Consider the following 24,686-nt stretch of genomic DNA (forward strand, 5'->3'; position numbering starts at 1 on the left):
TGTCAATTGGATTCTCACTCTTAGGAACAGAGCTTTCAATTTGCCATTTTTCCCTTCCTATCACATCAGCACCAACTCCCTTTCAGTGCTGCCAGGTGTCACCTCAGCCTGAAGTTCATGCTAATTCCTGGACATCACTTCCATCTGACATAGTTCCAGTGATTCCCAGGAGGAAAGGAGTGTCATTCCTCTGGGATCCTCTCCCTGTCGTCTTCCAGCAGAGGTGGATAAATCAGGGCAGATCATGGAATCATGGAATCACAGAGTGGTTTGGGTGGGAAGGGACCTTAAAGCTGATCCCATCCCACCCCTGCCATGGCAGGGACACCTTCCACTAGCCGAGGTTGCTCCAGCCTGGCCTTGGACACTTCCAGGGATCCGGGGGCAGCCACAACTTCTCCAGAACAGATGAAAGGTGTGGATGAAGGGTTGGGAGCAGTTCCGATGCTTCCCCATCCCCTCCTTGACTCACCCTGGCACAATCCCAATCACACCCTTTCCAAAGCAGGGACAGTGGTCACACGAGTCACCAATGACATCTGTCCCCCTGTCCGTGCTCACTTGTGACCACCCCCAGCTCCCCCGGGCCAGTCTCTGGAAGGCACGTTGGCACTGTTCTGTGCAAGGACAGCGGCTCCTCGAAAGCCGCCCCGCCGGGCCCGGGTGTTCCCGGCTGCTGGAGCCCGTCCAGGGCATCGAGTTTCAGAGCGGGGCTCCGGAGCCGCTCGGGAGAGGAGCAGCACCACGGCAGGCAGAGGGAGGAGCCGTCGTTCCCATTGCAGCGACTCAATTTTCCTTCTCCTTCATCAGATTAACACCACTGTTACTGCATTAACTGCCAGGGAGCTGCTCTTGTTCTGAAAATCAAATCTGTCGGAGTGTCACAGAATCCCAGACTGGTCTGGGTTGGAAGAGACCTCAAATATCCTCTGGTTCTGCCCCTGCCATGGGCAGGGACACCTTCCCTTATTCCAGGCTGCTCCAAGCCCTATCTAAGCTGGCCTTGGACACTTCCAGGGATCCAGGGGTAGCCACAGCTTCTCTGGGCACCTGTGCCAGAGCCTCACCATCCTCATGGGGAAGGATTTCTTCCCAATATCCAATCTAAATCTAACCTACTTCATCTTAAAGCCAATCCCCCTTGTCCTGTTCCTCCATCCCTTGTTCAAAGTCCCTCTCCAGCTCTCCTGGAGCCTCTTCAGGCACTGGAAGGGGCTCTGAGCTCTCCCCAGAGCTTTTGTTCCCCAGGTGAACAGGCTCCAGAGCAGAGGGGTTTTCTTTCTTTTTGTACAGTCACTTCACTCAAAGGAGCAAAGGGAGATGTGGGATGAACCTGCAAAACCCTTCTTTTTATGTGCTTGGAGAGGTTGTTTTATTTTATTTTTCCTCATTTCCCCTTTTCTTTACATGCCAAGGGCCTCACTGTGATTTCCATTCTCTGCTTGCTGAGGCAGCTGTGCCTTTTCCCTGCTGATCCTCCTGTGCTGCTCCAGCACATTGCTGATGGATGCTGGAGACCAGGATGAAGTCTGGAGGTGCCTGCTCTGATTTCCCCATCCCTCCCAGCACAGTGACCAGTGCTTTCACAGTGGTTTTCAGTGGGTTTATTGTTCTGAGCAAACAAAAGCAAATGCTTGCCCAGTTCTGTTGAAGATTCCGTGAGGACACTGTGTGAGGACACTGTGCTGCTCTGGGAGCCTGCCCCAAAAGCTGCATCATGGAATTACAGGAACATTTAGGTTGGAAAAGCCCTTCAAGTTCATTGAGTTCCCCCAGCACTGGCAAGGCCACCACTGGCCATGTCCCCAAGTGCCACATGCACAGTTAAATCCCTCCAGGAATGTGACTCCATCCTGTGCCAGGGCTGGACAAACCTTTTTTCCTAATATCCAACCTGAACCTCCCCTGGTGCAGCCTGGGGCTGTCTCCTCTCATCCTGACAGGCTGTGGGGACACCTCATGTGGCAGGGTGTTGCCAACATCACTCAAATCCTTTCCCATGACATCACCTCAGAACCATCACTGTCTTCACACTCCTGAATCTCTTCACCTTTGCATCTTCAAGGTCCCCAATTGTTATGATAAATAATGATAATCAGATCCAGCAATCTTTGGATCTCTCCTAACCAGCATCAGAGCTGGTAACACCCAGAACACTGGGAAGCCAAGGACCCAGGGAAGGCATTTTCCACAAATTCCAAATTAACCTGGAAGTAGGTTGGCCCAACAGTTTGAAACCTCTCCTTTTCAGACAAAATCAGCCAAGCTTGGGAGCTGCCATGGAGCTGGCCTTGGATTCAGTGTCTAGACACCAGGAGGAGGGTTTGGCATAAACCAGACAATCCATTCAGTTGTGCAACTCTCTCAATACCCCATGGCTCTGAAAAGTTATGAATTTGAGCAAAATGTTCTTGGGCAATTTTCTGTACTTATTTGAAAGAAGAATTTGATTAGAACAATAGTTATAGAATTAAGAACAACTCCCACCCTGGCACTCAGAAAAGAAATAACCAAAACCAAACACTCAGTTGTATGTTCTGTGTAATAACCTCTGGACTCAGATACAGAGACACGACTTGGGATCAGAGTGACCTCGTTCCAAAGGCTGTTTGTACCTTGGCAGATGGATGGATCCTGTGCTAAGAACATATCAGCTCCATTCAGTGCCTGCTGCTTAAATCACAGTGCTTGAGACACTCAGTGACTGGAGGCTGGAGCCAAAGAGAAATGGTGCCATGGCACCAGGAGCTTCACCTTCCTGCAGGACAGGATTCCTGTTCAAAGCCCTTCTACAGAAACCACTGGGGTAGGAAATAACACAAATTGAAAATATTTCCAATATGCATTCTCTCCCTGGAGCAGTACAGGCCCATTGGGATTTCTTAGCAATGGCTAAACTCATGGAATCATGGAATGATTTGGGTGAGAAAAGAACTTAGAGATCATCTAATCCACCCCTGCCCATAGCAGGGACACCTTTCACTAGCCCAGGTTGCTCCAAGCCCCATCCAGCCTGACCTTGGACACTTCCAAGGATCCAGGAGCAGCTACAACTTCTCTGGGAACCTGTGCCTGGGTTTTAGGACCCTCACAGCCAGGAATTCCCTCCCAATATCCCATCGAACCCTGGTTTTGCCCACACCTCAGCACACTTCCACCAGGCACAGGGAATCCAGTTACTGCTCCAGCAGTTTTCACTGGAGGAGAGACCAGAGCATGCCCCAAAATCTCTGCTGGATCAAGGGAATACTGCCAAGGAAAAGGCCCTCAGAACTCCCTCACCTTCACTGCTGGGGCAGCTGGAGCCCAGTTAACCCTGAGCACTTGTACAGAACAGGTGGAGCAGCAGGAATAAAAACCCCCAGTGCCTCAGGCCTGGAAAATAAAATCCACATTTAAAGATCCTCCAGTGGCCCTGGGGGCTGATCCTGAACCCCACTGAATCCAAGACACTCTCACTGAGATGCTGTTTGGGGTTTGGACACAAAATATTCAAACTCCTGGAATTTCCCATTGCTGGGCTGAGGAACAGTTTAATGGGAGAGAGAAGGTTTCTGCATTGCAGACATTTTTCTTCTTATTAAATATATCCTGTAGTTGGCCATGGATGCAAAGAGACTTTCTATAAAAGCAGAAGTTGATAAAATTGCATAAAAAACCTGGTACTTAACCCCAGTTCACTGGTCTGGTCCAGTTCTCTCCCAGAAAAAGGGGGCCTGGATTAATGGGAGTCACAGCTGAGGCAGAGAGGGGCTCCAGCCCCAGGCAAAAGCCCAAAGCTCTCCAGCTCCACGGGCTCTCCCTCTCCCACTGCAGCTCTCCTGGAATTTGGGAACTTTCCAGCAGCACAAGCAACAAACCACAATCAGCTTTTGAGGAGTCTTTTTTATTAAGATAAATCCAGCAAAATTCCTAACAGTGGGTACATACAACCAACCTGCCCTTTTTGAAAAGAAATGTTTGTATTTCATTTAAAAACAGGATTACACTTTTATTTATTTATTTTTCTTTTTTTTTTTTTTCAAAACTGACAAAATAAAATTACATTTGGGAAACAACAGATTTCCAGCTCTTAGGTTTTTTCATGAAAATAGCTCACCTTCTTTATAAAAGCAACCCACAGAACCACTGGAATGTTTCACACGGTTATTTGTTTTGAGACCTCCCCACTTTAAGAAACCATACAACACATACAAGGGAAAAATTAAAATCTGAAGTCTGTAAGCATGACTTACACAAAAAGGGACACACTGACAGAAGTCAAAAGCTACCACCACTTATTCTTTCCATGTACCATACAAACTATTACAATCACAAAATTTAAAAACAATGACTTTTTTTTTGTTGTTTTGTTTTGTTTGTTAGGGATTTAATTCCCAAGTAACCGAGATGAAGATGTTCCATAATTAAATTCATGCTAAAAAAACCTGCATTTATAAAATAGTTGATAAAAATATTCCTCTCTGTTAACAATACAGCATGGAGGTACGGATACCAAATGATGGAGATCTAGGGCAGGGTTAACATTACTCGGACTTGGCTTCCTTATCATCAGATGCTTCAGCAGCTGGTGCCTAAAAAGGGGTTGGGAAGAACAGAAATATTATTGGTAAAGCTAATTGGATTCCAATCTAACCAGCATCATAAAGAGAGCAGTTTGTTAACACAGATCTGGATGAAACTTTGTGTGGATAAACAGAAATGCACAGAAAATATTGACACAACAATGGGCTGATAATTCTTAAAATACAAACACAGGAGTATTAATTAGTGAGGTAATTCTGGAGTGAGTGCCTGCAGGGAGGCAGGTTTGGAATATATTTTAATTAGTACCAATGATATGTTAGGGAAGTTCAAGCCCTCATCATAGGACAGTGGAAGAATTACACATCAACCACAATCCCATTCTGTCTAAACTCTGGGGAATCACCTCTCACCTTTCTCTATAAAAATGTGCTTTTACTTTTCAAGTCAACACATCAGACCTGCAAAGCTCCCTCAAAGCCCCTCTGAAGCACATGAGCCATGTAGAGCTTTAACCAAGCAGCTCCTGATCTTGTTTTAGAAATGAAATAAAGGGCCCTGGGCTGGATGGTGACACTCAACCCATGAAGAGACACCCCATGAAGTGACAGAACACTGAGCTGGGCTGGGCCATGGGCAGACAGCCCTGAGCAAACACTGCTTCACTCTCAGCAAGGAATCTGCTGGGACATCCCAGCAGCACAGGAAGGAGCCTGCAGCTGCACCCAGCCAAAGGAGCTCCCACAGCAGGGACCTGGGAGAAGAAGCTGCAGACAAGAGACAAGACTGAGTCTACTTTGCAAATCTCCTGTTGAATTGTTCTGAGGCAAATAATTGTTTTAAAGAATTGTGTAGAACTCTAAACCAGATTTCTGGCCCAGCACCAACCCGTGCTGAGCAGCAGAGGAGCCCAGCAGTCCAGAGGGGATGTGCAAGGTCAGCTCAGGGCTGGAGGGTGATGATGTCCCTGCTCCCCAAACCTTGGGCACTGCTGTGGCTCAGCCCTGAGAGGGCCCAGGGCCAGCAGACAGCACCTGTGGAAGGGCTCCAGCACAGAGCAGCAAGGAGCTGCAAGGAGCAGGCCATTCCTGCAGGCTCTCCCTGGGCAGGTACCACAGCTGCTGTCCTCAGGGTGGCAGTGACCCCCCCACCCTCTGGAGCCCAGCAGAGCTCCTGCAGCTGTACTTCCAGCACAGCTGGCTCTGTTCCCAGCTTTAGTGGAGCTAAAGTACCTCATTAGTTTTGGTATCTCCATTTTCAGAGTGGTTTTCTTCTTTAGCATCCTCTTGTTTAGTTTCCTCTTTGCCTTTGGCTCCTTTCTTCCCTTTTGTTGCTGCCTTTTTGTCCTCCTTTTTATCATTTGCTGCTTTTTCTTTCTGTGAAGAAAACAGACAGTAATATATTAAATCCTAATTTCCACCTTGTACATCAGCATGTTCTCAACTCCAAAATGCTCTGCACGACCTCCTTCTACCTCCAAACTTCCTATTGACAAAGATGAGATCAAAGTTTCACAGGAGAAGTGTTTTCCTTCTGTCTGTCCTGAATATGCTACAGGGAAGTGCAGAATATAAAAGCAGCCATGGCTGGGGTTAAAAGAATTCTTATTTTAAATAGGCATTCAATTAAATTAGCTAAAAAATGTTGAGCTGGCCTGTACTTCTGCCCTGCTGCTGAAAGGCAGCCACAGAATAAAACCAATATGTGCAAACACCAGAATACTTCAGATGTGCTGGTAATGCCTATTTAGAAAAGTGTAACAAAGCTGTAGGCAAAGGACTTTCCCCCTTCCCTGCCAGAAATGTTCCTTGTGATAATAAACCACTTCCATGCCAGAAAAACTGGGGGCTCAACAGCATCACTTTGCTAACCACAAGAGAGTTGCATTTATTATTTAAGTGCAGATTCTTATATGTGGATCAGGCTAAATCAAAACAAAATCCAAAACTCAATGCTTCTGTAGCAATAACTTTCCATAGCAAGGTCAGATCCTGACCCAAATACCTGACCCTCATTAATTTCCCTTCCAAGGATGTGCCTCTTGCTGCCAATAAGTAACAGCACTGGCTCAGCCCCTTGCTTGATTAACCTACTTCCCACAGAGGAGCCAGAAACCCTGCAAGATCTACTCACAGCTGAGTGAGAGTAAATGAAAATCACTGCATATACATTTATCTACTCAGGAGATTTGTCTCAGTGACTACAAGTTACCAAAAGTTTACCTTCTTCAGTCCCTTAGTTACTAATGCATGAAGTTAATTCACCTTAAAAATGAGCAGATAAGGGCAAACTCAGAGTGTTAAAGGGTCAAGTCACCTGATTCTTCAGTTATTAAAAATTCACCAAAATAAACAGCAAATCCTCCAATAATGCAGAAAATTTAAGGTGGGGTCAGTACATTCAGTGAGTGAGGGTTTCTTTCCTCTCTAACCTCACTCCTCAGTCTGAGGAATTTCATCCCACCTGGAAAACTCTCCTGCAGTGAGAGTCAGGACTTTTGGGATACCCAGTATCCTGTTGCTGTCTAGCAATGAGATTTAGAATTACAATTGTAATTCTGCTTATCTGTTCCCTTACCCCACAAGAAAACTCCACAACAAAGTATTAACAAAGCTAAAACCATTTCTCTGTGCTGGAAAAGTCCCTCTTCAGAAAGCACTGGAGGAGAATCCATGGAACTGACTTCCATGGCTGGGCAGACTGGAGAGAAAGGGTCCCACAGGACACAACAGGTCCTCAGCTACAGCACTGTGCTCATTTTCCTCAATAATTTTGATTCAATAATCAGGTCCTGCATTTTAGAAATGACAAAACTCCTTTGCCAGCTCCATGTTTTTCAATATGGCAAAGTTTAAGAGGTGAAATCTATTTTGACACACAGGAAACCATTCCAGGATCCTGAAGGCTGACAAGTAAAGCACTTGGGGCAGACACTAATTAAAAATGCCTCCACAATCCTCACTCCATCACCCTTTGCACAGGTGTTGATGCAGTTTGAGGAGCTCTAGAGAGCCAATTGTGCAGCTTAAGTGTCCTGGCTTCAAACAGCACCTCAGGAACAGGAGGAACAACACTTCCCAAGACTTGCTGGGGGCAATTCCCAAGGCACAGCTCCCAGGGGATCCCTGCAAGATCCCAAAGGGAGACAACACCCAGCTGTGCACTGGGGGCCCAAACAAAGCTTTGCCAGTCCCTTACAGACCTTAACTCTTGCATCCCTGTTCCTGTAACTTTTCACATTCAGTTAACTTTAATGTCTAGTGGTTTACTTTAGTGAACTGTTTAGTGTTTAAACCCCACGATGCTTCCATGAAAATAAAAACCCAAAGCCAGCAGTGTGGATCAGCCACTGCTCCCTGCCCTGTGTGCCACCAGCAGCTGGCTCTGCTCTGCCTGGGGCACCAGCCACTAGAGGGAAGTGCAATGCTGAGTGTCCAGTGCTCCATCCAGCCAGGAATGTGGTCTAGAATTCCAGCTGCAGGGACAAGATGGAATGGGAAAACCTCACTCTGCACAGCTCTGAGATTACAGAGCTGAGCCCAAAATGACACATGGGCTTCTCTCTTTTCCACAGCATCTCTGCTGCTCCACACAGAGGATGTGGAGGGAGACAGGTCCCTCACCTGGAAGTCTGCTGGGTCATAGGCAATTGCAAATTCCTTTTCAAATGAAAAGGAAAAAGCTCCTGGTTCCCAGCCCATCATCCCCCTCTGCAACCAAAGCATCTCTCCCCCATGTGCTTTGCCCACTTCATCATCCCAAACCACAAGGAAAATGTGTGACAGGAACAGGTTAAAAACAATCACTGAAGTTTTGTTGCTGGGGTGTTTATTGGTTTTTTTAAGCTGCAAAATCTTAAATGTTTACAGAAAAATCTAACAAAAAGCACTGCAAACTGATGGCTGGGAAGGCTGATAAGAAAGGGATGGAAAGAAATCCCTCATATATTGCAGAACTGCTCCCTTTGAAATTTCAAGCTGTTGCTCCAAACTAAAAAAGAGCTTTTAATAGTTTATTTTTTAATTATACTGTCAGACATGCCAATGTTTTTGAGATTTCCAAAAATACCCTGCCAAAGGGGTCTCTAGGACTCTGAGTGATTAAAATGTGATAAACTGATAAATAACTGCAGAGAGGGCCTCAGAATGGATATATAGTAAGAAACTGTAATTAAAAGCACGATTTTCAATGCCTCCTCTAATTGAGTCTCTGATCTCTATTCCAAGCATCATTTTCCCAACAATGCATTATATGAAACTTCAGAATGGCCTTGTAAACTAGCAGCAAAGCCTCACCACAAGGGATTTCAAATCTGCTCAGTTTACCACATTCCTTCAGTAGAAATTGGATAAAATTCTGTCATTCCCATTCTTTTAGCTCACATAATTCCATCCTAAAGCTTTCAGGATAATTGTGAATAAGCAAAGTGGTTAATTGTGGGGGGTTTATGCCTGTAAATACCTTGAGAAGGAAAATGTAACTTCAGTTCAAGACCCTTACCTTAGGTGCTGCCTTTTTGGGCTTTGGCTCCGGTTTGGGTGGAGCAGGTTTCTGCAAAAAACACAAGAAACAAATCAGGTAAATACCAGAAATAAATATTCATACTTAAAATCAGTGAGAAAATTACCAGGCTAAGGAGAGAGCAGGTGATTTACAGAGCCAAGAGCTTTTGTATGGAGATGTCCTACAGGGAACAAATCCATCCTGACATCAATATTCCTTAACTCTGGGTACTTGTGCCCAGATGGAATGTGCACTAACACAGACATTTTATCTCATGTGAAAAGCCTGGGATGTGGGGATGGATGTTCAGGGAATTTTAAATACTGCAATACTCTAAGCATGCCTTTTCCAATTCTGGGGGAAAAACTCCAAGAGTTTATTTTTAACTGTCCCCATCCCAAGTGAAAAAATATTAAAAGACAAATACAGATACTCACAGCAGATAGTCTGGCTGACCTTCTCTTTGGCTGCATAAGGAAAGATACATCAGTAAAATTCAGAGAGACATAAAGCACAGCTTTCTCATAACTTCCACCCAAAATAACATGGCATCATGAAACCCCATAGAAATCCCAGAATTTATGAAATTATGGGCATTAATATGGGCAAGGTGAGGGCCTTGATGACTCCCCATCCCTGGAAGTGTCCAAGGCCAGACTGGAAGGGGCTTGGAGCAGCCTGGGATGGTGGCAGGTGTCACCAGGGGGTGGCACTGGATGAGTTTAGGGTCCTTCTAACCCAAACCAAGCTGTGATTCCATGTAGGTCCAGCTCAGGTATTCTATGACTTCCTCGAAGTGCACTCCTGCTCAGCAGTTCTCTGCTGACACCACTTTACTCTGCTGAGGTGGTAAAGGATGAAGTTTCTTTACTTGCAGGAGTTGTGAGGCTCAAAAGGACACATTCCCACTGGAACCTGTCCCTGACTTCAGCCCAAGGAGCTGCTGGACCCCCAGCACCACCTCAGGGACAGTGATGGCCTTGAGCACCCCAAAACCAGGCACAGGCCACCCCCAGGGGCTGAACACCTCTCATGAGCTGTGGACTTTTTAGTTTCTGCAGAACCCCACAGGAATTCTTGGAGTAGGAACCACACACAACTCCTACCTCCTCCTTTGCCTCGCCTTCAGCTGGAGCCTGCAAGGAAAGCGAGACACTGAGGTGAGAAGGCAGTACCATGCGTGTGACCACACCTGAGCCCTGAGGGGAGCGGGGGGGGCTCACAGGGCCCCCCAACACCACCCGCAGCAATGGCGGCCTCCCCCCATCCCCGCCGCCTCACGGACTACAGCTCCCACAATGCCCCGCGGCCGCCAGGGAAACGTCATCACGTCGAGTTCGAAAAGTTCCCGCCAATTTCCCCTCACACAACAAGGTCGCCGCGGGCCCCGCAAGGACAATGAGGGAGAACCGGGAACGCGGCGATCGCGCCCGCCCGAGGCGTTTCGACTCGCTCCAGGCCCCCGGCGGCCCCGTGCGGGGCCGGGAGGCGCCTCGAACGGGCCGAAACCCCTCGGGCGGGCGCCCCGGTGATTGAGGGGCGACCGCGTCCCCGCCCCGCCCCCCCAGCCCGCGCTGTGAGGGGAGGGGGGGGCGCCCCATTTTCCCGCTGCCCCAAAGTTCTTCACTACGGTGATAAATCCCTTTTCCCCGCTTTCCTTGAAGGCCAGTTTCAAATTCTGCGCCGCCTAATGGCCCCAAATTACCATTGCACAACCATCTGGTATGACAAGAAGTGGGAGGCAAAAAAAAAAAAAAGGAGAACAAAGGCAAACGCAGGAGAAAGAGGCGACGTTTAAAGACGAATCCAGCCGGGAATGGCGCGATGGGGATTAAAAGGCTGGCGGAGGTGGGTGGGGGGGCCTGGGGGGGTCGTGGCGCAGGTTTTGGGGGGGTTTTGCTGCCCCGCGTTCTCCACAGGGGCAGCACAGCACTATGGCTGTTTGTAATCCAGCATGGAGACACTGCTGCTCCAGCCTTCTCCTCCTTCCCAAACAAAACAGCCCAAAAGTGAACTCGCCGCGCTGCCCTGCCCGCCCCGAGCCCTCTCCCTCCGCTCCCCGCTCCGCTCTAGGGCACACACCAAAAATTAAAAATGCAAAAAAAGAGAAACCAACCAAAAAAACCAAAAAACTCCACACACACGCGCGCGCGCGCTAAATTTTTTTTTTTTTTTACAGCTAAATTTCCGCGATTGCCGCTTTAATCTCTCCCCCTTCGCTCCCCATCTGCCTTCCCTCGTTTTTCAATTATTTTTTTTTCGTACTTACCTTTCTTTTGGGCATAGTTGCACCTTAATAGTTGATTGCAAAACCTAATAGAGATAAGATATCGAAAAATAAATGGAAGCGGCGAAAACTGTTCCGACCGTCCTGCAAAAAAAAAAAAAAAAAAAAAAAAAAGAAAAAAATAGACAGTAAAAAAAAACCCAAAATAAAACGGAAGATGTTTAAGGGACCAAGAGTTAATTGCGGCAGAAACTGAACAAAAAAAAAAAATCCCCCCCTCTTTATTGCAAACAGTAAAATACACCAACACGCAACCAAACTGCATGAATGGGGAGCGCGAGATGGGCCCGGCCGCTGAGTGACGGCCGCAACGGCCAATGGGGGCGCGGGGAGCGGCGCGGGGGCGGGGCGGGGGCGGGGCGGCCGTAGCGCGAGCGCCGCGCGCTTTCCGCGTGTGCGCGGCCCGGCAGCGCGGCCCCGGCGCCGCCGCCTCCGCCCGCCCGCCGCGGGGCCCCGCGCCGCCCGCCGCCCCCGGGCCCGGCCCCCCGCCCGCCGCCCCGCAAACTTCCCGCAAAGTTCCCGCAGGCCGCAGGAACACAACATGGCCGCCTCGGCCCCGCGGCCTGCGGGCCCTGCGGTACCTGTTGGAAAGGGCCGCGGCCCGCCCGTGGCCTCGGCCGGCGGAGGGAGGGAGAGAGGGGGCTGCGGCCTTTGTCCGGCCCGGCGCGGCCCGCGCGGGCTCAGCGGGCGGTTTAACTCCCCGGGATTGCCGGAGCAGTTGGCGCTCGGACCGGCCTCTTGGGCCGGTGCACCTCGGCTGGCGCCGTTGAGCTTGGCCCCGGAGCGGGGCCTGCGAGCCTGAGGTTGTTCGCAAGGTGAAGTCTCAGATTTCGGCGGGGATTAAGGAAAATCGGCTCTCGTTTCCATCATAGCTGCAATGTCTGGCAGTGCCTCCACCATTTATTTTGTGTATTTCCAAAGGGAAAGCACAAGGTGTGTTAATACCACCTTCAGGACCAAAGCACTTTGCAGTAAGACTTGAAGCAAGAACTGCTGCTCTGAGGTGTTACTGTTCCTGCCCTAAGCCAGGACAGCCCTTTCTAAAACCTACAATAAAGTGGATTCTGTAATCTTCCTAGAAAGCCAGTTCCAGCACCCAACTGGCCTTAACCCCCCAAAGCTTTCCCCAGCATCTAAACTGTACTTTGGTTGTGAATTTCAGCTTCTTTCAGATTCAGCAGATCCAAAGAATGATTAATGAGCATCAAATTCCAATAACATTTTACAAACCCTGTTGTTTCACATAATATTATCATTTTCTCCCTAAAACTTCGTTTTTCTAGACTAAACAAATTCTTGGAGGCCTCATGATCTCATAGGCCATATTTTCTAAACCTTTTGTCATTCTTAGGCTCCTCTGGACTCCACTTGGCATTCCTGCCCAGGTCTGTACCCAGTAATCAGGTTAATTAGGTAACAGATCTGAGCGTGGCATTTGCAGAGTCAGCAACAGCATCACCATGTTGGTTCAGACTCCTCCTGATCCCCTGTAATCCCCAGATCCCTTTCAGTGCTGCTCCCTGAACAGCTGTTCCCCCGTTCTTGACAAATTCATGGTGACTTTTTGATTTGTCACTTTTTACGTCACCCCCCTCTCCAAGGGCCGAGATGTCAATAGTTTATTATCTTCCTGCACTTTGCAGTTAAGCTGAGCAATTTTCCGTCCATGGAATCACCCTTCTCCCCCTTCCTCCAGTCAATGTTGATCCATCAATGCCATGATTATTTTGTTAAAACACACCAATTATTTAAGGATGGCTCTGACTGGCCTCCTGAATCATGGGGAAGGCATTTTCCAGCCTCATTGTAACCATGTAACCAAGTACAATCACACCTCCTTCAAGTTCTCCTTGTTAACCAACATTTTAAATAGCGTTTCCAATAGTTTTCTCCATCTTCTGAATAAAATGTGGCCTGAAACACATTTCAAGAGCTCTTGGTCTTTGAGTTCTCCATTACCATCAAGGTCTGTGCTTGACTTGCCTCAGGAGGTTTCTCCTGTCTCCCTGCAGTTACTCTTTCATCCTTTCTATATTCTGAGAGAAGTCTTTGTGGAAGAGAAATGGGAATTTATTGAAGGGTCTGCCAACATCTTCTGGACAACTTGCATGACCAACATTTTGGATCAAAATGTGCAAGTGAAGCACAGATTTAAAATTCACAACTGATTCTTGCATTATATTTGCTCTGCCTTCTTTTTTATCTTTACATTTTCTCAAACAGTTTTATTTAAAAAAAAATCATTAAACCATAAACTGACCTAAATAAAGACTAGTGAGAAGATGATTTCCCTCTGAAGAGACAGGATAAGCTGCTGTTATGCTACAAGTATAAATGGCTGTAACTGTGCAGGAAATTACAGACCTGGTTGTAACCAGGAGAATAAGTTTATTCTGGAGCATTAGTTTGTAACATATGACTTTTTGGATGTTTTGCCCAAACTCACATTTTTTATTCAGTACAAAATCACCTAAAACTGAATATATGCATCATCTCAAATCAAAGCAATGAATCAGAAATTAATCTTTTTGTGTGCTGCTGTTTCAATGAGAGAATTCCATGCTAAAATTTGAATTCTCTTTCTATAAGGAGTCATTGATTCCAGAGGAAAATCCATCTAGTCTGCAAACAGAAACATCAAACCAAAAGTGACCAGCACAGGATGGCCAGTCTCAACAGCCCACACTGAACTTACAGAGTGATGCTCACATGCTGAGGAATGGTTTGAAAATTGGGAATATCCTGCAGAGGAGGGCCTGCTTCTGATATCAGGGAACTGTAGTACTTCAGAATTTTTTCCAGGACTCCCTTCTTGAACTGAAGTAGATCAGGACATTGCTGAATAAAGGCAGAACAGATCTAAATCACTCTTGGGTGATTGACTTCTCACCTTCCTGGAACAGGCAGTCAGATACCTTGTCCTTTCTCATTCCTTTGTGCTAAAATTTGTGGGGGTTGGAACTTTGGGAGATTCCTTTCCACACATTCTGCTTTCAGCCTGGTTCATTTAACTGAGCAACAGCCCCACAGTCATGAGTTCAGAGGAAGGGAAATCAGGATTCTGTGTGTGTCGTAGTCATGGTACATATGACCAGTAATATTAATACATATTTTTGTGGCAAAATACCACAAAACACATTTTTGTGTTCTCTACCTGGTATTTAAAGTGTCCTTCTGCCTTATTTTATATAACTTTTGGGATAAGTGGATTATTGATCTACAGAAGAGGTTTGTGCTTTGTTAATTTTATAGTTTGTCCCGGGCGATTCTGTGGTTTGTCCTGGGTAAAAATTGATTTATGTGTCAAATTCTGTATTGATTGCAATAAAACATTTAGAGCTTATTAATTTGGGAAGATGAGGATGAGGAATTTAAGATTCTTATTGAGTCTGTGTATCTGTGCTTCAATAAAACCTTTGGCTTAGCTACAGCTTCTTACCTGGTCCCTGATAGTGAAGGGGGTGACTACATGCTCCAGAATTGTATTAAACATAAAACACAGGTAAGAGGATACAAGAATGACTTCCAGGGAGCTTCAAGCATCTGTCCCAAAGCAGGAGATCACACTGGAGTTGTCTGGACTACTTTGATAGTCAACAGAAAAATGCTGGCACCTTTGGGAGCTGGTGCACTCCATTCTAGGACAGATGTTCAGTCAGGCATTCTAAACCAGAAAATGTATTTCCTCATCTGACACAAAGGAGATTATTCACAGATTTGGTGTACACAAATAAATGTAAATGTCTATTTTCATCTACAACACACTGGCACAGATTGTCCAGAGAAGTTGTGGCTGCCCCTGGATCCCTGGAAGTATCCAAGGCCAGGCTGGATGGGGCTTGGAGCAGCCTGGGACAGTGGAAGGTGTCCCTGACCATGGTAGGGGATGGCACTGCATGAGCTTGAAGGTCTCTTCCAACCCAAACCATCCTGAGATTCTATGAGATACCAGGTTTCCAGCCCAAATAACAGGAATAGTCATTCTGTTAATGCTGTTAAAGGACACTTTGCAACTGGGCCTTCAAGGTTGGCTGCCCTGAAAGGCAGAAGACACGAATCTGAAATCTGCCAACAGCCTTGTCTGGCTCCCTCTGACCCAGGTCTGGGCTGGACAGATCACATTCTGTGTTCTGAGCACTAAATCTTGCCTTTCTCAAGCCCATCCTGTGAGAAACCTGCAGTTCCTGCTGGCTGTGAGCTCGGAGCCAGCTGGAAGGAAGGAAATGGGGCTGCAAATCAGCATCTGCTGCCTGCCATAAGGTGTTGGGGGGTTTTACATACTTGGAGACAGCCCCTTGCATTCGCAGTCTCAGACTTTGCAGAGGCCTCAGAGTCTCCTAGGACTGAGTCAGCTTTGGTTAAAGGGTCTGCTCACAGACTTGCTCACCCCAGATCCTCTGGGAATCTTCAAATGGCTTCTGGGGAGACTTCTGGTAAAATAAGTTCAAAATCAGTGCTAAAGGTAGGATGGTTTGGGAAACTCTGCTGAGCTTTCTTGGTCACAACCCTCTCAGTTGCTGATACTCCCTGGGAATGGATTGTAAAAGCTGGGAGCACCAGTCATGTCCTGAGGCTGTGTGGAAGCCCTTTTACCCTCTCCAGGGGTGCAGGGAGGACCATCTGGCAATGGTTAGGTTGTTATTATTCGCTGTGTCCATTGGTTCCACCCCAACCCGGTGCTTTGGTGCGAGACAGATCCTCAGGCGAGCTCGTGAGTTCCTGTCTGGGAACTCCCCACCCTCCTCCTCCTCCTCCACAAACACATGCAAAAATCTCACTGGGGTTTTCTGCCCCAATTTTGTCTTTTCTGCATGTTTCTGTAAGCTCTCCGTGGCAACCTGGTACTAGAAATTATCTTTCAGGCCTGCTCCTGCCAAGACTGAAAAATGACTTATTGTGGGTTTGAATTTTTTTGTAAGTCATGTGCCAAACTCTGTTTTTACACAATTATCTTTATGTTTCACTTCACAGAATCACAGAATCTCAGGAAGGGACTTTAAAGCTCATCTCATTCCACCCCTGCCACTGCAGCAACACCTTCCACTACCTGGGTTGCTCCACATCTCATCCAACCTTGCCTTGGACACTCCCAGGGATGGGGCAGCCACAGCTTCTCTGGGAACTTGTGCCAGAGCCTCGCAACCCTTACAATTTTTTCCTAATACCTAATCTAGATCTACTCTCTGTCTCTGTTAGTGGGATGCTGCTACTCCTTGGATGTATCTGCTGCAGTATTCCCTTCCTTGTAACTCAGTGCCCTCCAGGAGCAGGCACAGGCTTTGCCAGAGCCCAGGCTGGCTGCTGGCTTGGGGCTGGGAGGACGGATGGCCAGTCTGGAGCACACGGAAAAGCAGGGATTAAACGTTCAGTGAGGAGTTGTGGCAAGCCTCTCTCTGGGTGGGAGATTGTCTTCAAAACAGGGAAGTGGTGGAAAATATCCTGAAAGGGTTCAAAATTGTGTAGATGTGACACTCGGGGAGATGGGTTAGTGGTGGCCATGGCAGTGCTGCGTGAACAGTTGGATCCATGGTCTCAAAGGGCTTTTCCGACCTCAATGATTCCAGGGGTCTTTGAAAGCATTGCTGATCCCCACTCTCCAAGGTAAGTCCCCAGCCTTCCTGTGTGTCACAGAGCCCCAGGGAACTCTCTCTTCCCTTTCTTCCTCGTCCTCCCTTTCTTCCTCCACCTCTTCCTCCTCCTCTCGGGCCGAGGGGAGCGGGTCGGGCCCTGGCCGCGGTCCCGCCGAGCGCCAGCAGGGGGCGCGCCCCGGCAGGCTGAGCCGAGCCTGGGGGGGCTGAGCTGTGTAGGGGAACTGAGCCGGGCCTGGGGGAGCTGAGCCGAGTCTGGGGCCGGGATGGGGGGGCTGTTGAACCGGGCCTGGGGGGGCTGAGCTGAGTCTGGGGGAGCTAAGCCTGGCTTGGGCGGGGGGCTGAACCATACCTCGGAAACTGAGTCGAGTCTGGAGGGCTGAGCCGGGCCTGGAGGGGCTGAGCCGGGCCTGGGAGGGCTGAGCCGGGCCTGGGGGGGGCTGAGCCGGGCCTGGGGGGGCTGAGCCGGGCCTGGGGGCCTGAGCCGGGTTTGGGGGGCTGGGCTGGCTCTAGGAGGCTGAGCAGGGACCGGCGGGTCTGGGAGTGCTGAGTGAGTCTGAGCATTGCCACAGTTACACATAAATCAAGGAAACCCGGCCTTGCTGAGTTTCCAGATGAGGAAGATCTCTTGGACTTCCCTACCTGCTCCCACGGAGTCTTTGGAGCAGGGAAGCAGTTTCCACCTCCATGGGATGCAGCAGGACACAGGCAAAGCCAGGAGACTTTGATGCTCTGAGTCACAGTTCCCTTTGGCTCCAGTTACTGCCAGGCTGGGACTGGGAATGAAGCAGGATTTCTGATTTCCTGTTGAGAGCACTGAGCTGACATCCCTTGCCCATCACACATTCTCCATTTCACACAGATCCAGATCATCTCCTCTGGCACGATCCAAGAGTGGACCCTGGCACAGCCTCAAATTACTTGCAGGTGGATTCTGGATTAATTTCTCTCAGTGGTTACAAAGCAGCTGTGGAATATGTTCTTCCTGACCTTTTAGACAAGAGGGAATTTGCAGTTGATTACTGCAGTATCTTTCATTGTGAGATTTTCTTACAGTTCTATTTTAAAACAGCTTAATTTGCCAGCACTGGGAAAGCTCCATCCTTGCCAGTGCTGTAAGGGAAAAACTAGAGGATCTTTGCCATCACTGGCAGTGTTTTACTGTGAAATCCCAGGATGACTCTGGGATGGCCAATCCCTTGGGCTACCCTTTGTGGAACACCTAAAATTTAGTCATTTTGCTTTAGGTTTTGGTTTACTTTGTGAAAGATCTTTCACAGCTTCCCAAATGTTTAACAGTGCAAACAAAAACAACACCATGAATTTTACAGGAATAGCGTGGGAATAGAAAACATCACACTTTCCCACCAATAAAGTAGAAAATTTACTTTTATGAGTCAAGAAAGCCAAGTTGTGTCAACGATACCTGATTCGTGTACTGCTCTTAACTTAATAAATCTCATTTCATGAAGATAAAATGCCTCCTAGAGTGCAGTTTGGAGAGTAATGATGATAGCAGCGTTTTTAGGAGGCAGGAGGATGAGGTGCAGCTTGCTCCAGGTGAATCTCACCTCTGAGGAGCTGATTCCAAGTCTCCAAGGAGAGGAGAGCTGGCAGCCAGCCAGGAGCATGACAGGGGAGCCCAAAGTTCAAGTGACCCTCCCTCTCCCGTTCTCCACCTTCATTTTTTCCTTCTCTCCGATAAGCTGTGGTTTCTCCCTCCTGCGTTCCTTGCCATGAATCAGGTTACACGCTGGAGCCAACAGGAATTCCCAGGGTGTTTCCTCAAGCAGCTGGGAAGGGGCTGCACAAAAACAACTGAAGAAACATTCCTTGAAGAATTTTAATCTCCTGGATTTAACTCAGCTTGTTTTAAACAGATTAGAAAGTACACCATTTATTTTATTCAATTTTGAAATTCCTTGAACCAGGGAATTTTTATGACGTACCATCATGCTCAATAAATTTTGGTTTATTGCTTTTTCAAACATACTTCAAACTCATGACTGCTTCAAAGATTCAGATAAGTATCATAAGTAATATCAAATTGAAGCATGTCCTCCTCAAAAGTTTTTTTCCTTTATTATTGGCAAATTAATAAAGCACATATAGATGACTTAATTCAATACTTTTTAATTCAACGGGTTTTTGAAAAGACTTATTTTTGTTAGACAAACTAATGTGAAACAGGAAAGCTTGTTTGGAAAATTCATTTCAGAAATACCTCCTTGTTTTTCACCAAGAGCAGAACAAACATCTTGCTTTCATCTTAGCTTGTAGGTGTAAAATTGCAGCTTCCTGTGCTAATCACTGTACATATTTTCCATTTGTTGTGAACCTGCTATCAGAATAGATAATAAAATATATATGAGGTAATAGCTGGAGTACCAGAGGCAAATGGGAGACAGGTGCTGGATATAAATTTCCTTCAACAGAGTGTCACCATTACTATAACAATTAAAAATGTGGGGTATTTGATGCCTTTTTTTTTGTGTGTGGAAGATACTTTAACCACAGGAATGCAAAGGACTCCGCTGTATGCCACCTGTCCTTTGGCATGGGCTGGCACATCTCTTGGGCAGTACCTTCCACGCTGCAATAGATTTTAAAAGGAAATTCTTAATTCTAAACACCATTTCACAAAAACAGCCACTCACCCCTGACTTCTGGTGCCCCAGATCGAGGTGTGAGATCAAGGCACGGGGGCTGGCCGTGAGGGGAGCGGCCATGAGGGGACCCATCCCTGAGGGGATCCAGCCGTGAGGGGAGCGGCCATGAGGGGACCCATCCCTGAGGGGATCCAGCCGTGAGGGGAGCGGCCATGAGGGGACCCATCCCTGAGGGGATCCAGCCGTGAGGGGAGCGGCCATGAGGGAACCCAGCCGTGAGGGGAGCGGCCATGAGGGGACCCATCCCTGAGGGGACCCAGCCGTGAGGGGACCCAGCCGTGAGGGGATCCAGCCGTGAGGGGATCCAGCCGTGAGGGGAGCGGCCACGAGGGGACCCATCCCTGAGGGGATCCAGCCGTGAGGGGAACGGCCACGAGGGGACCCATCCCTGAGGGGATCCAGCCGTGAGGGGAGCGGCCATGAGGGGACCCAGCCGTGAGGGGAGCTGCCATCAGGGCAGCCAGTACCAAGGGGAACGATCCGCTACCATGGCGACCCCCCGCGCTTGGCTCCCTCCCTCTCTCTGTCTCCCGCCCCGGTGTCCCCCGGTTCCCCCGGCGCTCTCACCCCCGCCCTGAAGCCGCCACCCCGCCCGAGCCCCCGCGTCCCCTCGGCGCGGCCCCGCCGCCATGGCTCCCCCGCCCCCACCCCCGCACGTCTCGCGCGGCTCGTCGAGAACGCTCCTCCTCTCCCCTTTCTTTTTTTTTTTTTTTTTTTTTTTTTTTTTTTACCCCTACATTTTTTTCCCTTTCCTTTTTCACCGTTTATTTATTTAATTAATTTTTAAAAAACCATTTTCCGCCCTTCCGGGCTCGGGCGGTGGCAGCTGCGGAGCGAGGCGGAGCGAGCGCTCCCGCCGCCTCCCCGCGCCCGCCCTCCCGCCTCAGCCCCAGCCCGCGCCCGAGCCGCCCTCACACACCCACCGCCCGCCCGCTCCGCATCCCGCCGCTCCCAGCATGGTTATCAAGGTCTACATCGCCTCTTCCTCCGGCTCCACGGCGGTAAGCGGCGCCAGGAGGAAACTTGTGCCGGGCAGGGGACGTGGGGGGCGGCCGGGCAGCGTGGGGAGAGGCCGGGGCAGCCGCGATCCCCTCACGGCGCCCGGCGCTGTGCGGGCGGTGCTGCGGCTGCCGCCGACGGAAAGCGGCATTTCCTCGGTGATCCCGCACCCCTCGCCCTGTGCTGGAAAGGCACAGCCACCACTATTTGGGATTTTTTTTTCTTTGTTTTTCTCTAAGTTCGATTCTAAATGTGTCGTCCGTCATTTGGTTTTGATGAGTTTATTCCTCGTTGAGTGTGGCAGGCGTGTGTGGCCGCTGTCCCAGTAGCCTCTGGATCTTGCTCTATTGGGAATACTGGATTTCGCTTTTTCTGGCCCCAGTGTGTTGTAGGCAGAGCTCGGACTGTGTTTTTCAAAGGCAAAATGAACAGATACACAGAAACAGCGGGATTTGTGCCTAGGTTCAGGTGTCGCTCTGTATCCTCAGGATCATCTGGTTTCTGTTTGATCCATGCGGGAGATGCTGCGAGCCCGAAATCCGGGGGATTTGGTTGCACTTGGTATGGATGTGCTAGAACTACAAAATGCCAGGGACTTAGAAAATGCCAGCTACTGCAGTTAATGATCAGTGACTTTTACTGCGTGCAGATAAAGAGTCTGAGCTGTGGCTGTGTGATGACCTTTTCCTGACACTGTTTGTGCTTCAGGTCCCCAAAGTTTGGGAGGACAGTGATGTATAGAAGATAAAAAGAAGCCTTCAGTGCATTCTCCTTCTTTGCTTTAGTGCAGCCGCTGGTCTGTGGGCTTCAGCAGATGAAGTACCAGTTGGTAAGCTTGGGGTGACAGGCTGCAGATGGCACAGGAGCCTGTGCCTCAGGTGTCCCTGCTGTCCCTCCCTTCCCGGGTCATTTTTGTTAAACTTGATGCCAGCGCTGACAGTGCTGGTGTTGGTGGTGAAAAGCAGAGGATTATTTCACTCTGATCTGGGGAGGGTCTTGAAATCCTGAGTAGTTCATTCATAAAAGAGATCCAGAGGGATTTCTGCTGGGTTCATACAGAATGATCATCTGGACGGAAAGCAGCAGATTGGAAAAGTAATCCTTTCTTTCTAATGCAGCTGTTAATAGGTTTCAAGTTGACTGCTTCAGTTGCTATAGATTTTTATCAGTGCCCTCTTCATGGCACCTATTGATTTCTGTCTATCTGGTGATACTGAGCTCCAGGGGTGCAAGCACAGATCTCAATCCCAACTGTGTTTTTCTGGTTTTAAATTAAGTTTTAAATTATTAGCTTAGTGTTCTCTCCAGTGGTCCTTGTGTGGGTTGTACATGTTACAAAGCTCCAGTCTGACTAACTGCTGCCTTTCAGGCTCCTTTGTGCATCCCTGCCTGTGGAATTTGAATGTAGCGTTGGTGTAGTCTGTTTTTTGGGGAATTCAAGCGTAATGTGCACATAATTGCCAGTTTTATGACGTGTATATTTTTATATATACACACACACATACATACACTCATGCCTGTGTCTAAAGCTGGAGCAGCTCAAGGGATCTCGTGGTAATGAGCAAGACTTGAACATTCTTAGATTCCTGCGTACACTGAGGGTGTTTCTGTTGGCAGGACCAGCTCAGCACCTCACTGGGTGATGTTTTCTTTCCAGTATAAGAATTTTAATCGATGTTTCAACCTAAAGTAAGACAGAGAGGCACCTCTTTGGAGGGAATGGGAATGAGTTGTTTCTGTGGCTCTTAAAACCCTTGGTGAGGCAGGCTTTGCTTGGAGGACCAGAGAAGCCTTTCTGGGTGCTGAATTTGAAATAACTCACTCCAGGAATGGAAAATCCACATCAGAGAAGATTGCTACAGAGAGATGGAACAGAGAGAAGGCTGTTTGCAGCAAAGTGACTGAACTGGGTAACAGCCTAGGAAGGGCTCTCACTCCTGCTAAGTCATCTTTGTACCATATGACACCCAGCACTGTGTTATTTTGGGTTTTAAAAGGCTAATTTGCCTGAGTGGAAGCAAACCAGAAATAAGTATCAAATCTCCTCCTTCCTGCCCCATTTCTATAAGCTGAAGAAGCTTTTGTGAGACTGGAAAGTGTCTCCCACTGAAGAGAAAAGGGTTGAGGTTGATTCTCACCTCACACCCTGGGGCTGTGAGTCTTGGAGGGTGCCCAAATTTTGTGGTCTATTATTGGCAAAGTCCTGCTTTGTTGTATGGTATAATTTGCCACATCACAGTGTATAAAATGTTTCCCCAAGGCACTTTTCTCTATAATGTTTATATTCAGTATGATGTATCTGTGAGGCAAAAACACTGAGTGAAGCTCATCTCTAAGCCTTTGCTCATTTTATGAGTGTATTTCAAGGGATTTCTGGAAACTGTGATGATTGACATCTTGTCTGGCCTCCTATTTGAATTTCATTCCATAATGTGATATTTCCAGCACCAGTTTCCTGCTGTGTTTGAAAGTCTTGCTTGGGAAGTGGCCCCTTGTCTTTAATCTCCCTCATTGTGTATGCTGTGCTGGCGAGTTGTGGGCTGGGCAGGGATGCACTGGGGCTGTAATTATGAAGATGAGGTGAGGACACTCACATGGGAATGTGCACGTGGAGCTGCTGTCCAGGAGCCTTCCTGCATGGCAAACAGTCAAAGTGAGCAGTGTTCCTCAGCCTGGGACAGAAATGAGATGTAAACGCTGCATTCAGAAGTGTGGGAGTGCTGCCGGAACAGGGACTGTGCTGGGTTTCACTGCACCCTCCCACTGAAATCCTTCAGGAGGTGAAAGGAAGAGAGGCCTGGGAGTCATGAGACTCTTGCTTCTGGTAGAGAAGGATACAAGGAGGGAAGAAGCTGAATCCCACAAATCCAGTGTGTGATTTTCTCTACAGGATTTTTGGTATTTTGTTGAGTTTTGGGGCAAGAGGTTTCCCAGCACCAGAATCCATTTCTTCCTGAAGGCAGCTGGATTACCCATTTTATTGATCTCACAGGGAAGGGAACCAGCTGCTTAAATTCTTCTTGGTCACAAGTGTGCATTTGTTGCCAGCAACTGCACAGACTTTGAGAGAATTGGTTCATCCAACACCCCCCTGCAGTTCCAGGGCTATGGCTGAAACTGGAGGCTGTGACTGTGGAACCAAAGTGCCAGCACTGGATGTGCTGGGCTGAGCTCTGCCCTGTGCCACTGCCAGTGCTGTGGGCTGTGGAAACTGCCACATCAAATATCTGGTGTCCAGATGTCCTTGGAGCCAAGTGCTCCATCTTTGTGATCTACATCCTACATTTCCATCTCTTCCAGCTCTGCCCTCCTCCCTTGTTTTGATGGCTGTGGTGAGTGGTTTTCTTTCCTTGCCTCCTACTGTGACTGCAGACACGGCAGAAACGAGATGATCTCTGAGTCCCATGTTACAAAGACCTGCTGCTATTTAGGGATGGTTTTAGGGAAGGGAATTTTAGTTTATTTTTCATTCACAAAGTTAAGGATGTGGAGGGTTCATATTTTTCTTTTATTGTCTTCTTGCTTGGGAAAGGATGTAGATCTTCTCCTCCCGACCTCCCAGAAAATGAAGAGGAAAGGGGCCCATGGTCTGGAGACTGAACATTTGCTTGCAATTACTCTTCTTTTTTCCCAGTAAGGCACCAGAGAACTTGCTGGTGCTACTGGAGACATATAACCAGTGGCAAGTGCTTCCTGGAGCGTTCTGGGGGAGGAGAGTTCTGGAGAAGAGCTGGAAGTGATAAGAACATGTGTAACCACCAGCTCTTCTCCCTGTTCAACAGCTGAGGGCTGATGAGGCTGCTTCATCCTTCTGAAGTTTGAATCCCAGGGAAGTAATACATGGAGAGATGTAGATTGTATAAAAAAAATTATGTTTTGCATTTAAGTCTCCCAAAGGCCTTTTTTCTCAGATGATCACAATAAATGCAAATAATGCCACCCTTACAGAGAATGAGCAGAGTCTGTGTGCTTTGTGTTTGTGTTCTTTGGCTGCTGTGAGGTTCATGGAATCAGAGAATTGTTCAGGTTGGAAAAGGCCTCGAAGCTCATGAGTCCAACAGCTTTGCCGTGGCAGGAGGTGGCTCTGGGGGGAAATGCAGCCACAGGCTGGCTCAG

At 48.2% G+C, this 24,686-nt stretch overlaps 2 protein-coding genes across 4 annotated transcripts in view; one reads left to right on the top strand and one right to left on the bottom strand.

Annotated features, from left to right (window-relative positions):
• Positions 1 to 3,865: 3,865 nt before the first annotated feature.
• On the bottom strand, positions 3,866 to 13,387 carry HMGN5 (high mobility group nucleosome binding domain 5). Of its 3 annotated transcripts, none has more exons than XM_056491533.1 (7): positions 11,896 to 13,387; positions 11,297 to 11,340; positions 10,134 to 10,163; positions 9,465 to 9,494; positions 9,025 to 9,075; positions 5,757 to 5,900; positions 3,866 to 4,574 (listed from the first exon to the last, which is right to left on the bottom strand). In XM_056491533.1, the coding sequence occupies exons 2-7, from the start codon at positions 11,309 to 11,311 to the stop codon at positions 4,527 to 4,529; spliced, it is 318 nt and encodes a 105-aa protein (XP_056347508.1). In that variant the 5' UTR covers positions 11,312 to 11,340; positions 11,896 to 13,387; the 3' UTR covers positions 3,866 to 4,526. The 3 variants fall into 3 exon arrangements, with proteins under 3 accessions (XP_056347508.1, XP_056347509.1, XP_056347507.1); XM_056491534.1 differs by lacking the exon at positions 11,896 to 13,387 and adding an exon at positions 11,565 to 11,607; XM_056491532.1 differs by lacking the exons at positions 11,297 to 11,340; positions 11,896 to 13,387 and having other exon boundaries at positions 10,134 to 10,220.
• Positions 13,388 to 20,300: 6,913 nt separating this feature from the next.
• SH3BGRL (SH3 domain binding glutamate rich protein like) overlaps positions 20,301 to 24,686 on the top strand; it is a 30,673-nt gene continuing 26,287 nt past the window's right edge. The window contains exon 1 of the mRNA XM_056491342.1: positions 20,301 to 20,572. Coding sequence (XP_056347317.1) covers positions 20,528 to 20,572 — 45 coding nt within the window. The 5' untranslated portion in view covers positions 20,301 to 20,527. The remainder of the gene's footprint in view (positions 20,573 to 24,686) is intronic.

This window comes from Oenanthe melanoleuca, chromosome 4A, assembly GCF_029582105.1.
Source record: "Oenanthe melanoleuca isolate GR-GAL-2019-014 chromosome 4A, OMel1.0, whole genome shotgun sequence".
Classification (NCBI taxonomy): domain Eukaryota; kingdom Metazoa; phylum Chordata; class Aves; order Passeriformes; family Muscicapidae; genus Oenanthe; species Oenanthe melanoleuca.

Excerpts from the sequence above, each read along its gene's own strand:
- HMGN5 (XM_056491532.1), bottom strand. The coding sequence starts at position 10,205 with ATGGTACTGCCTTCTCACCTCAGTGTCTCGCTTTCCTTGCAGGCTCCA. Across the intron at positions 5,901-9,024 it reads CCAAAAAGGCAGCACCTAAG|AAAGAAAAAGCAGCAAATGA; the intron begins GTAAGGGTCTTG and ends TTTTCTTCACAG. Across the intron at positions 4,575-5,756 it reads GAGATACCAAAACTAATGAG|GCACCAGCTGCTGAAGCATC; the intron begins GTACTTTAGCTC and ends ACCCCTTTTTAG.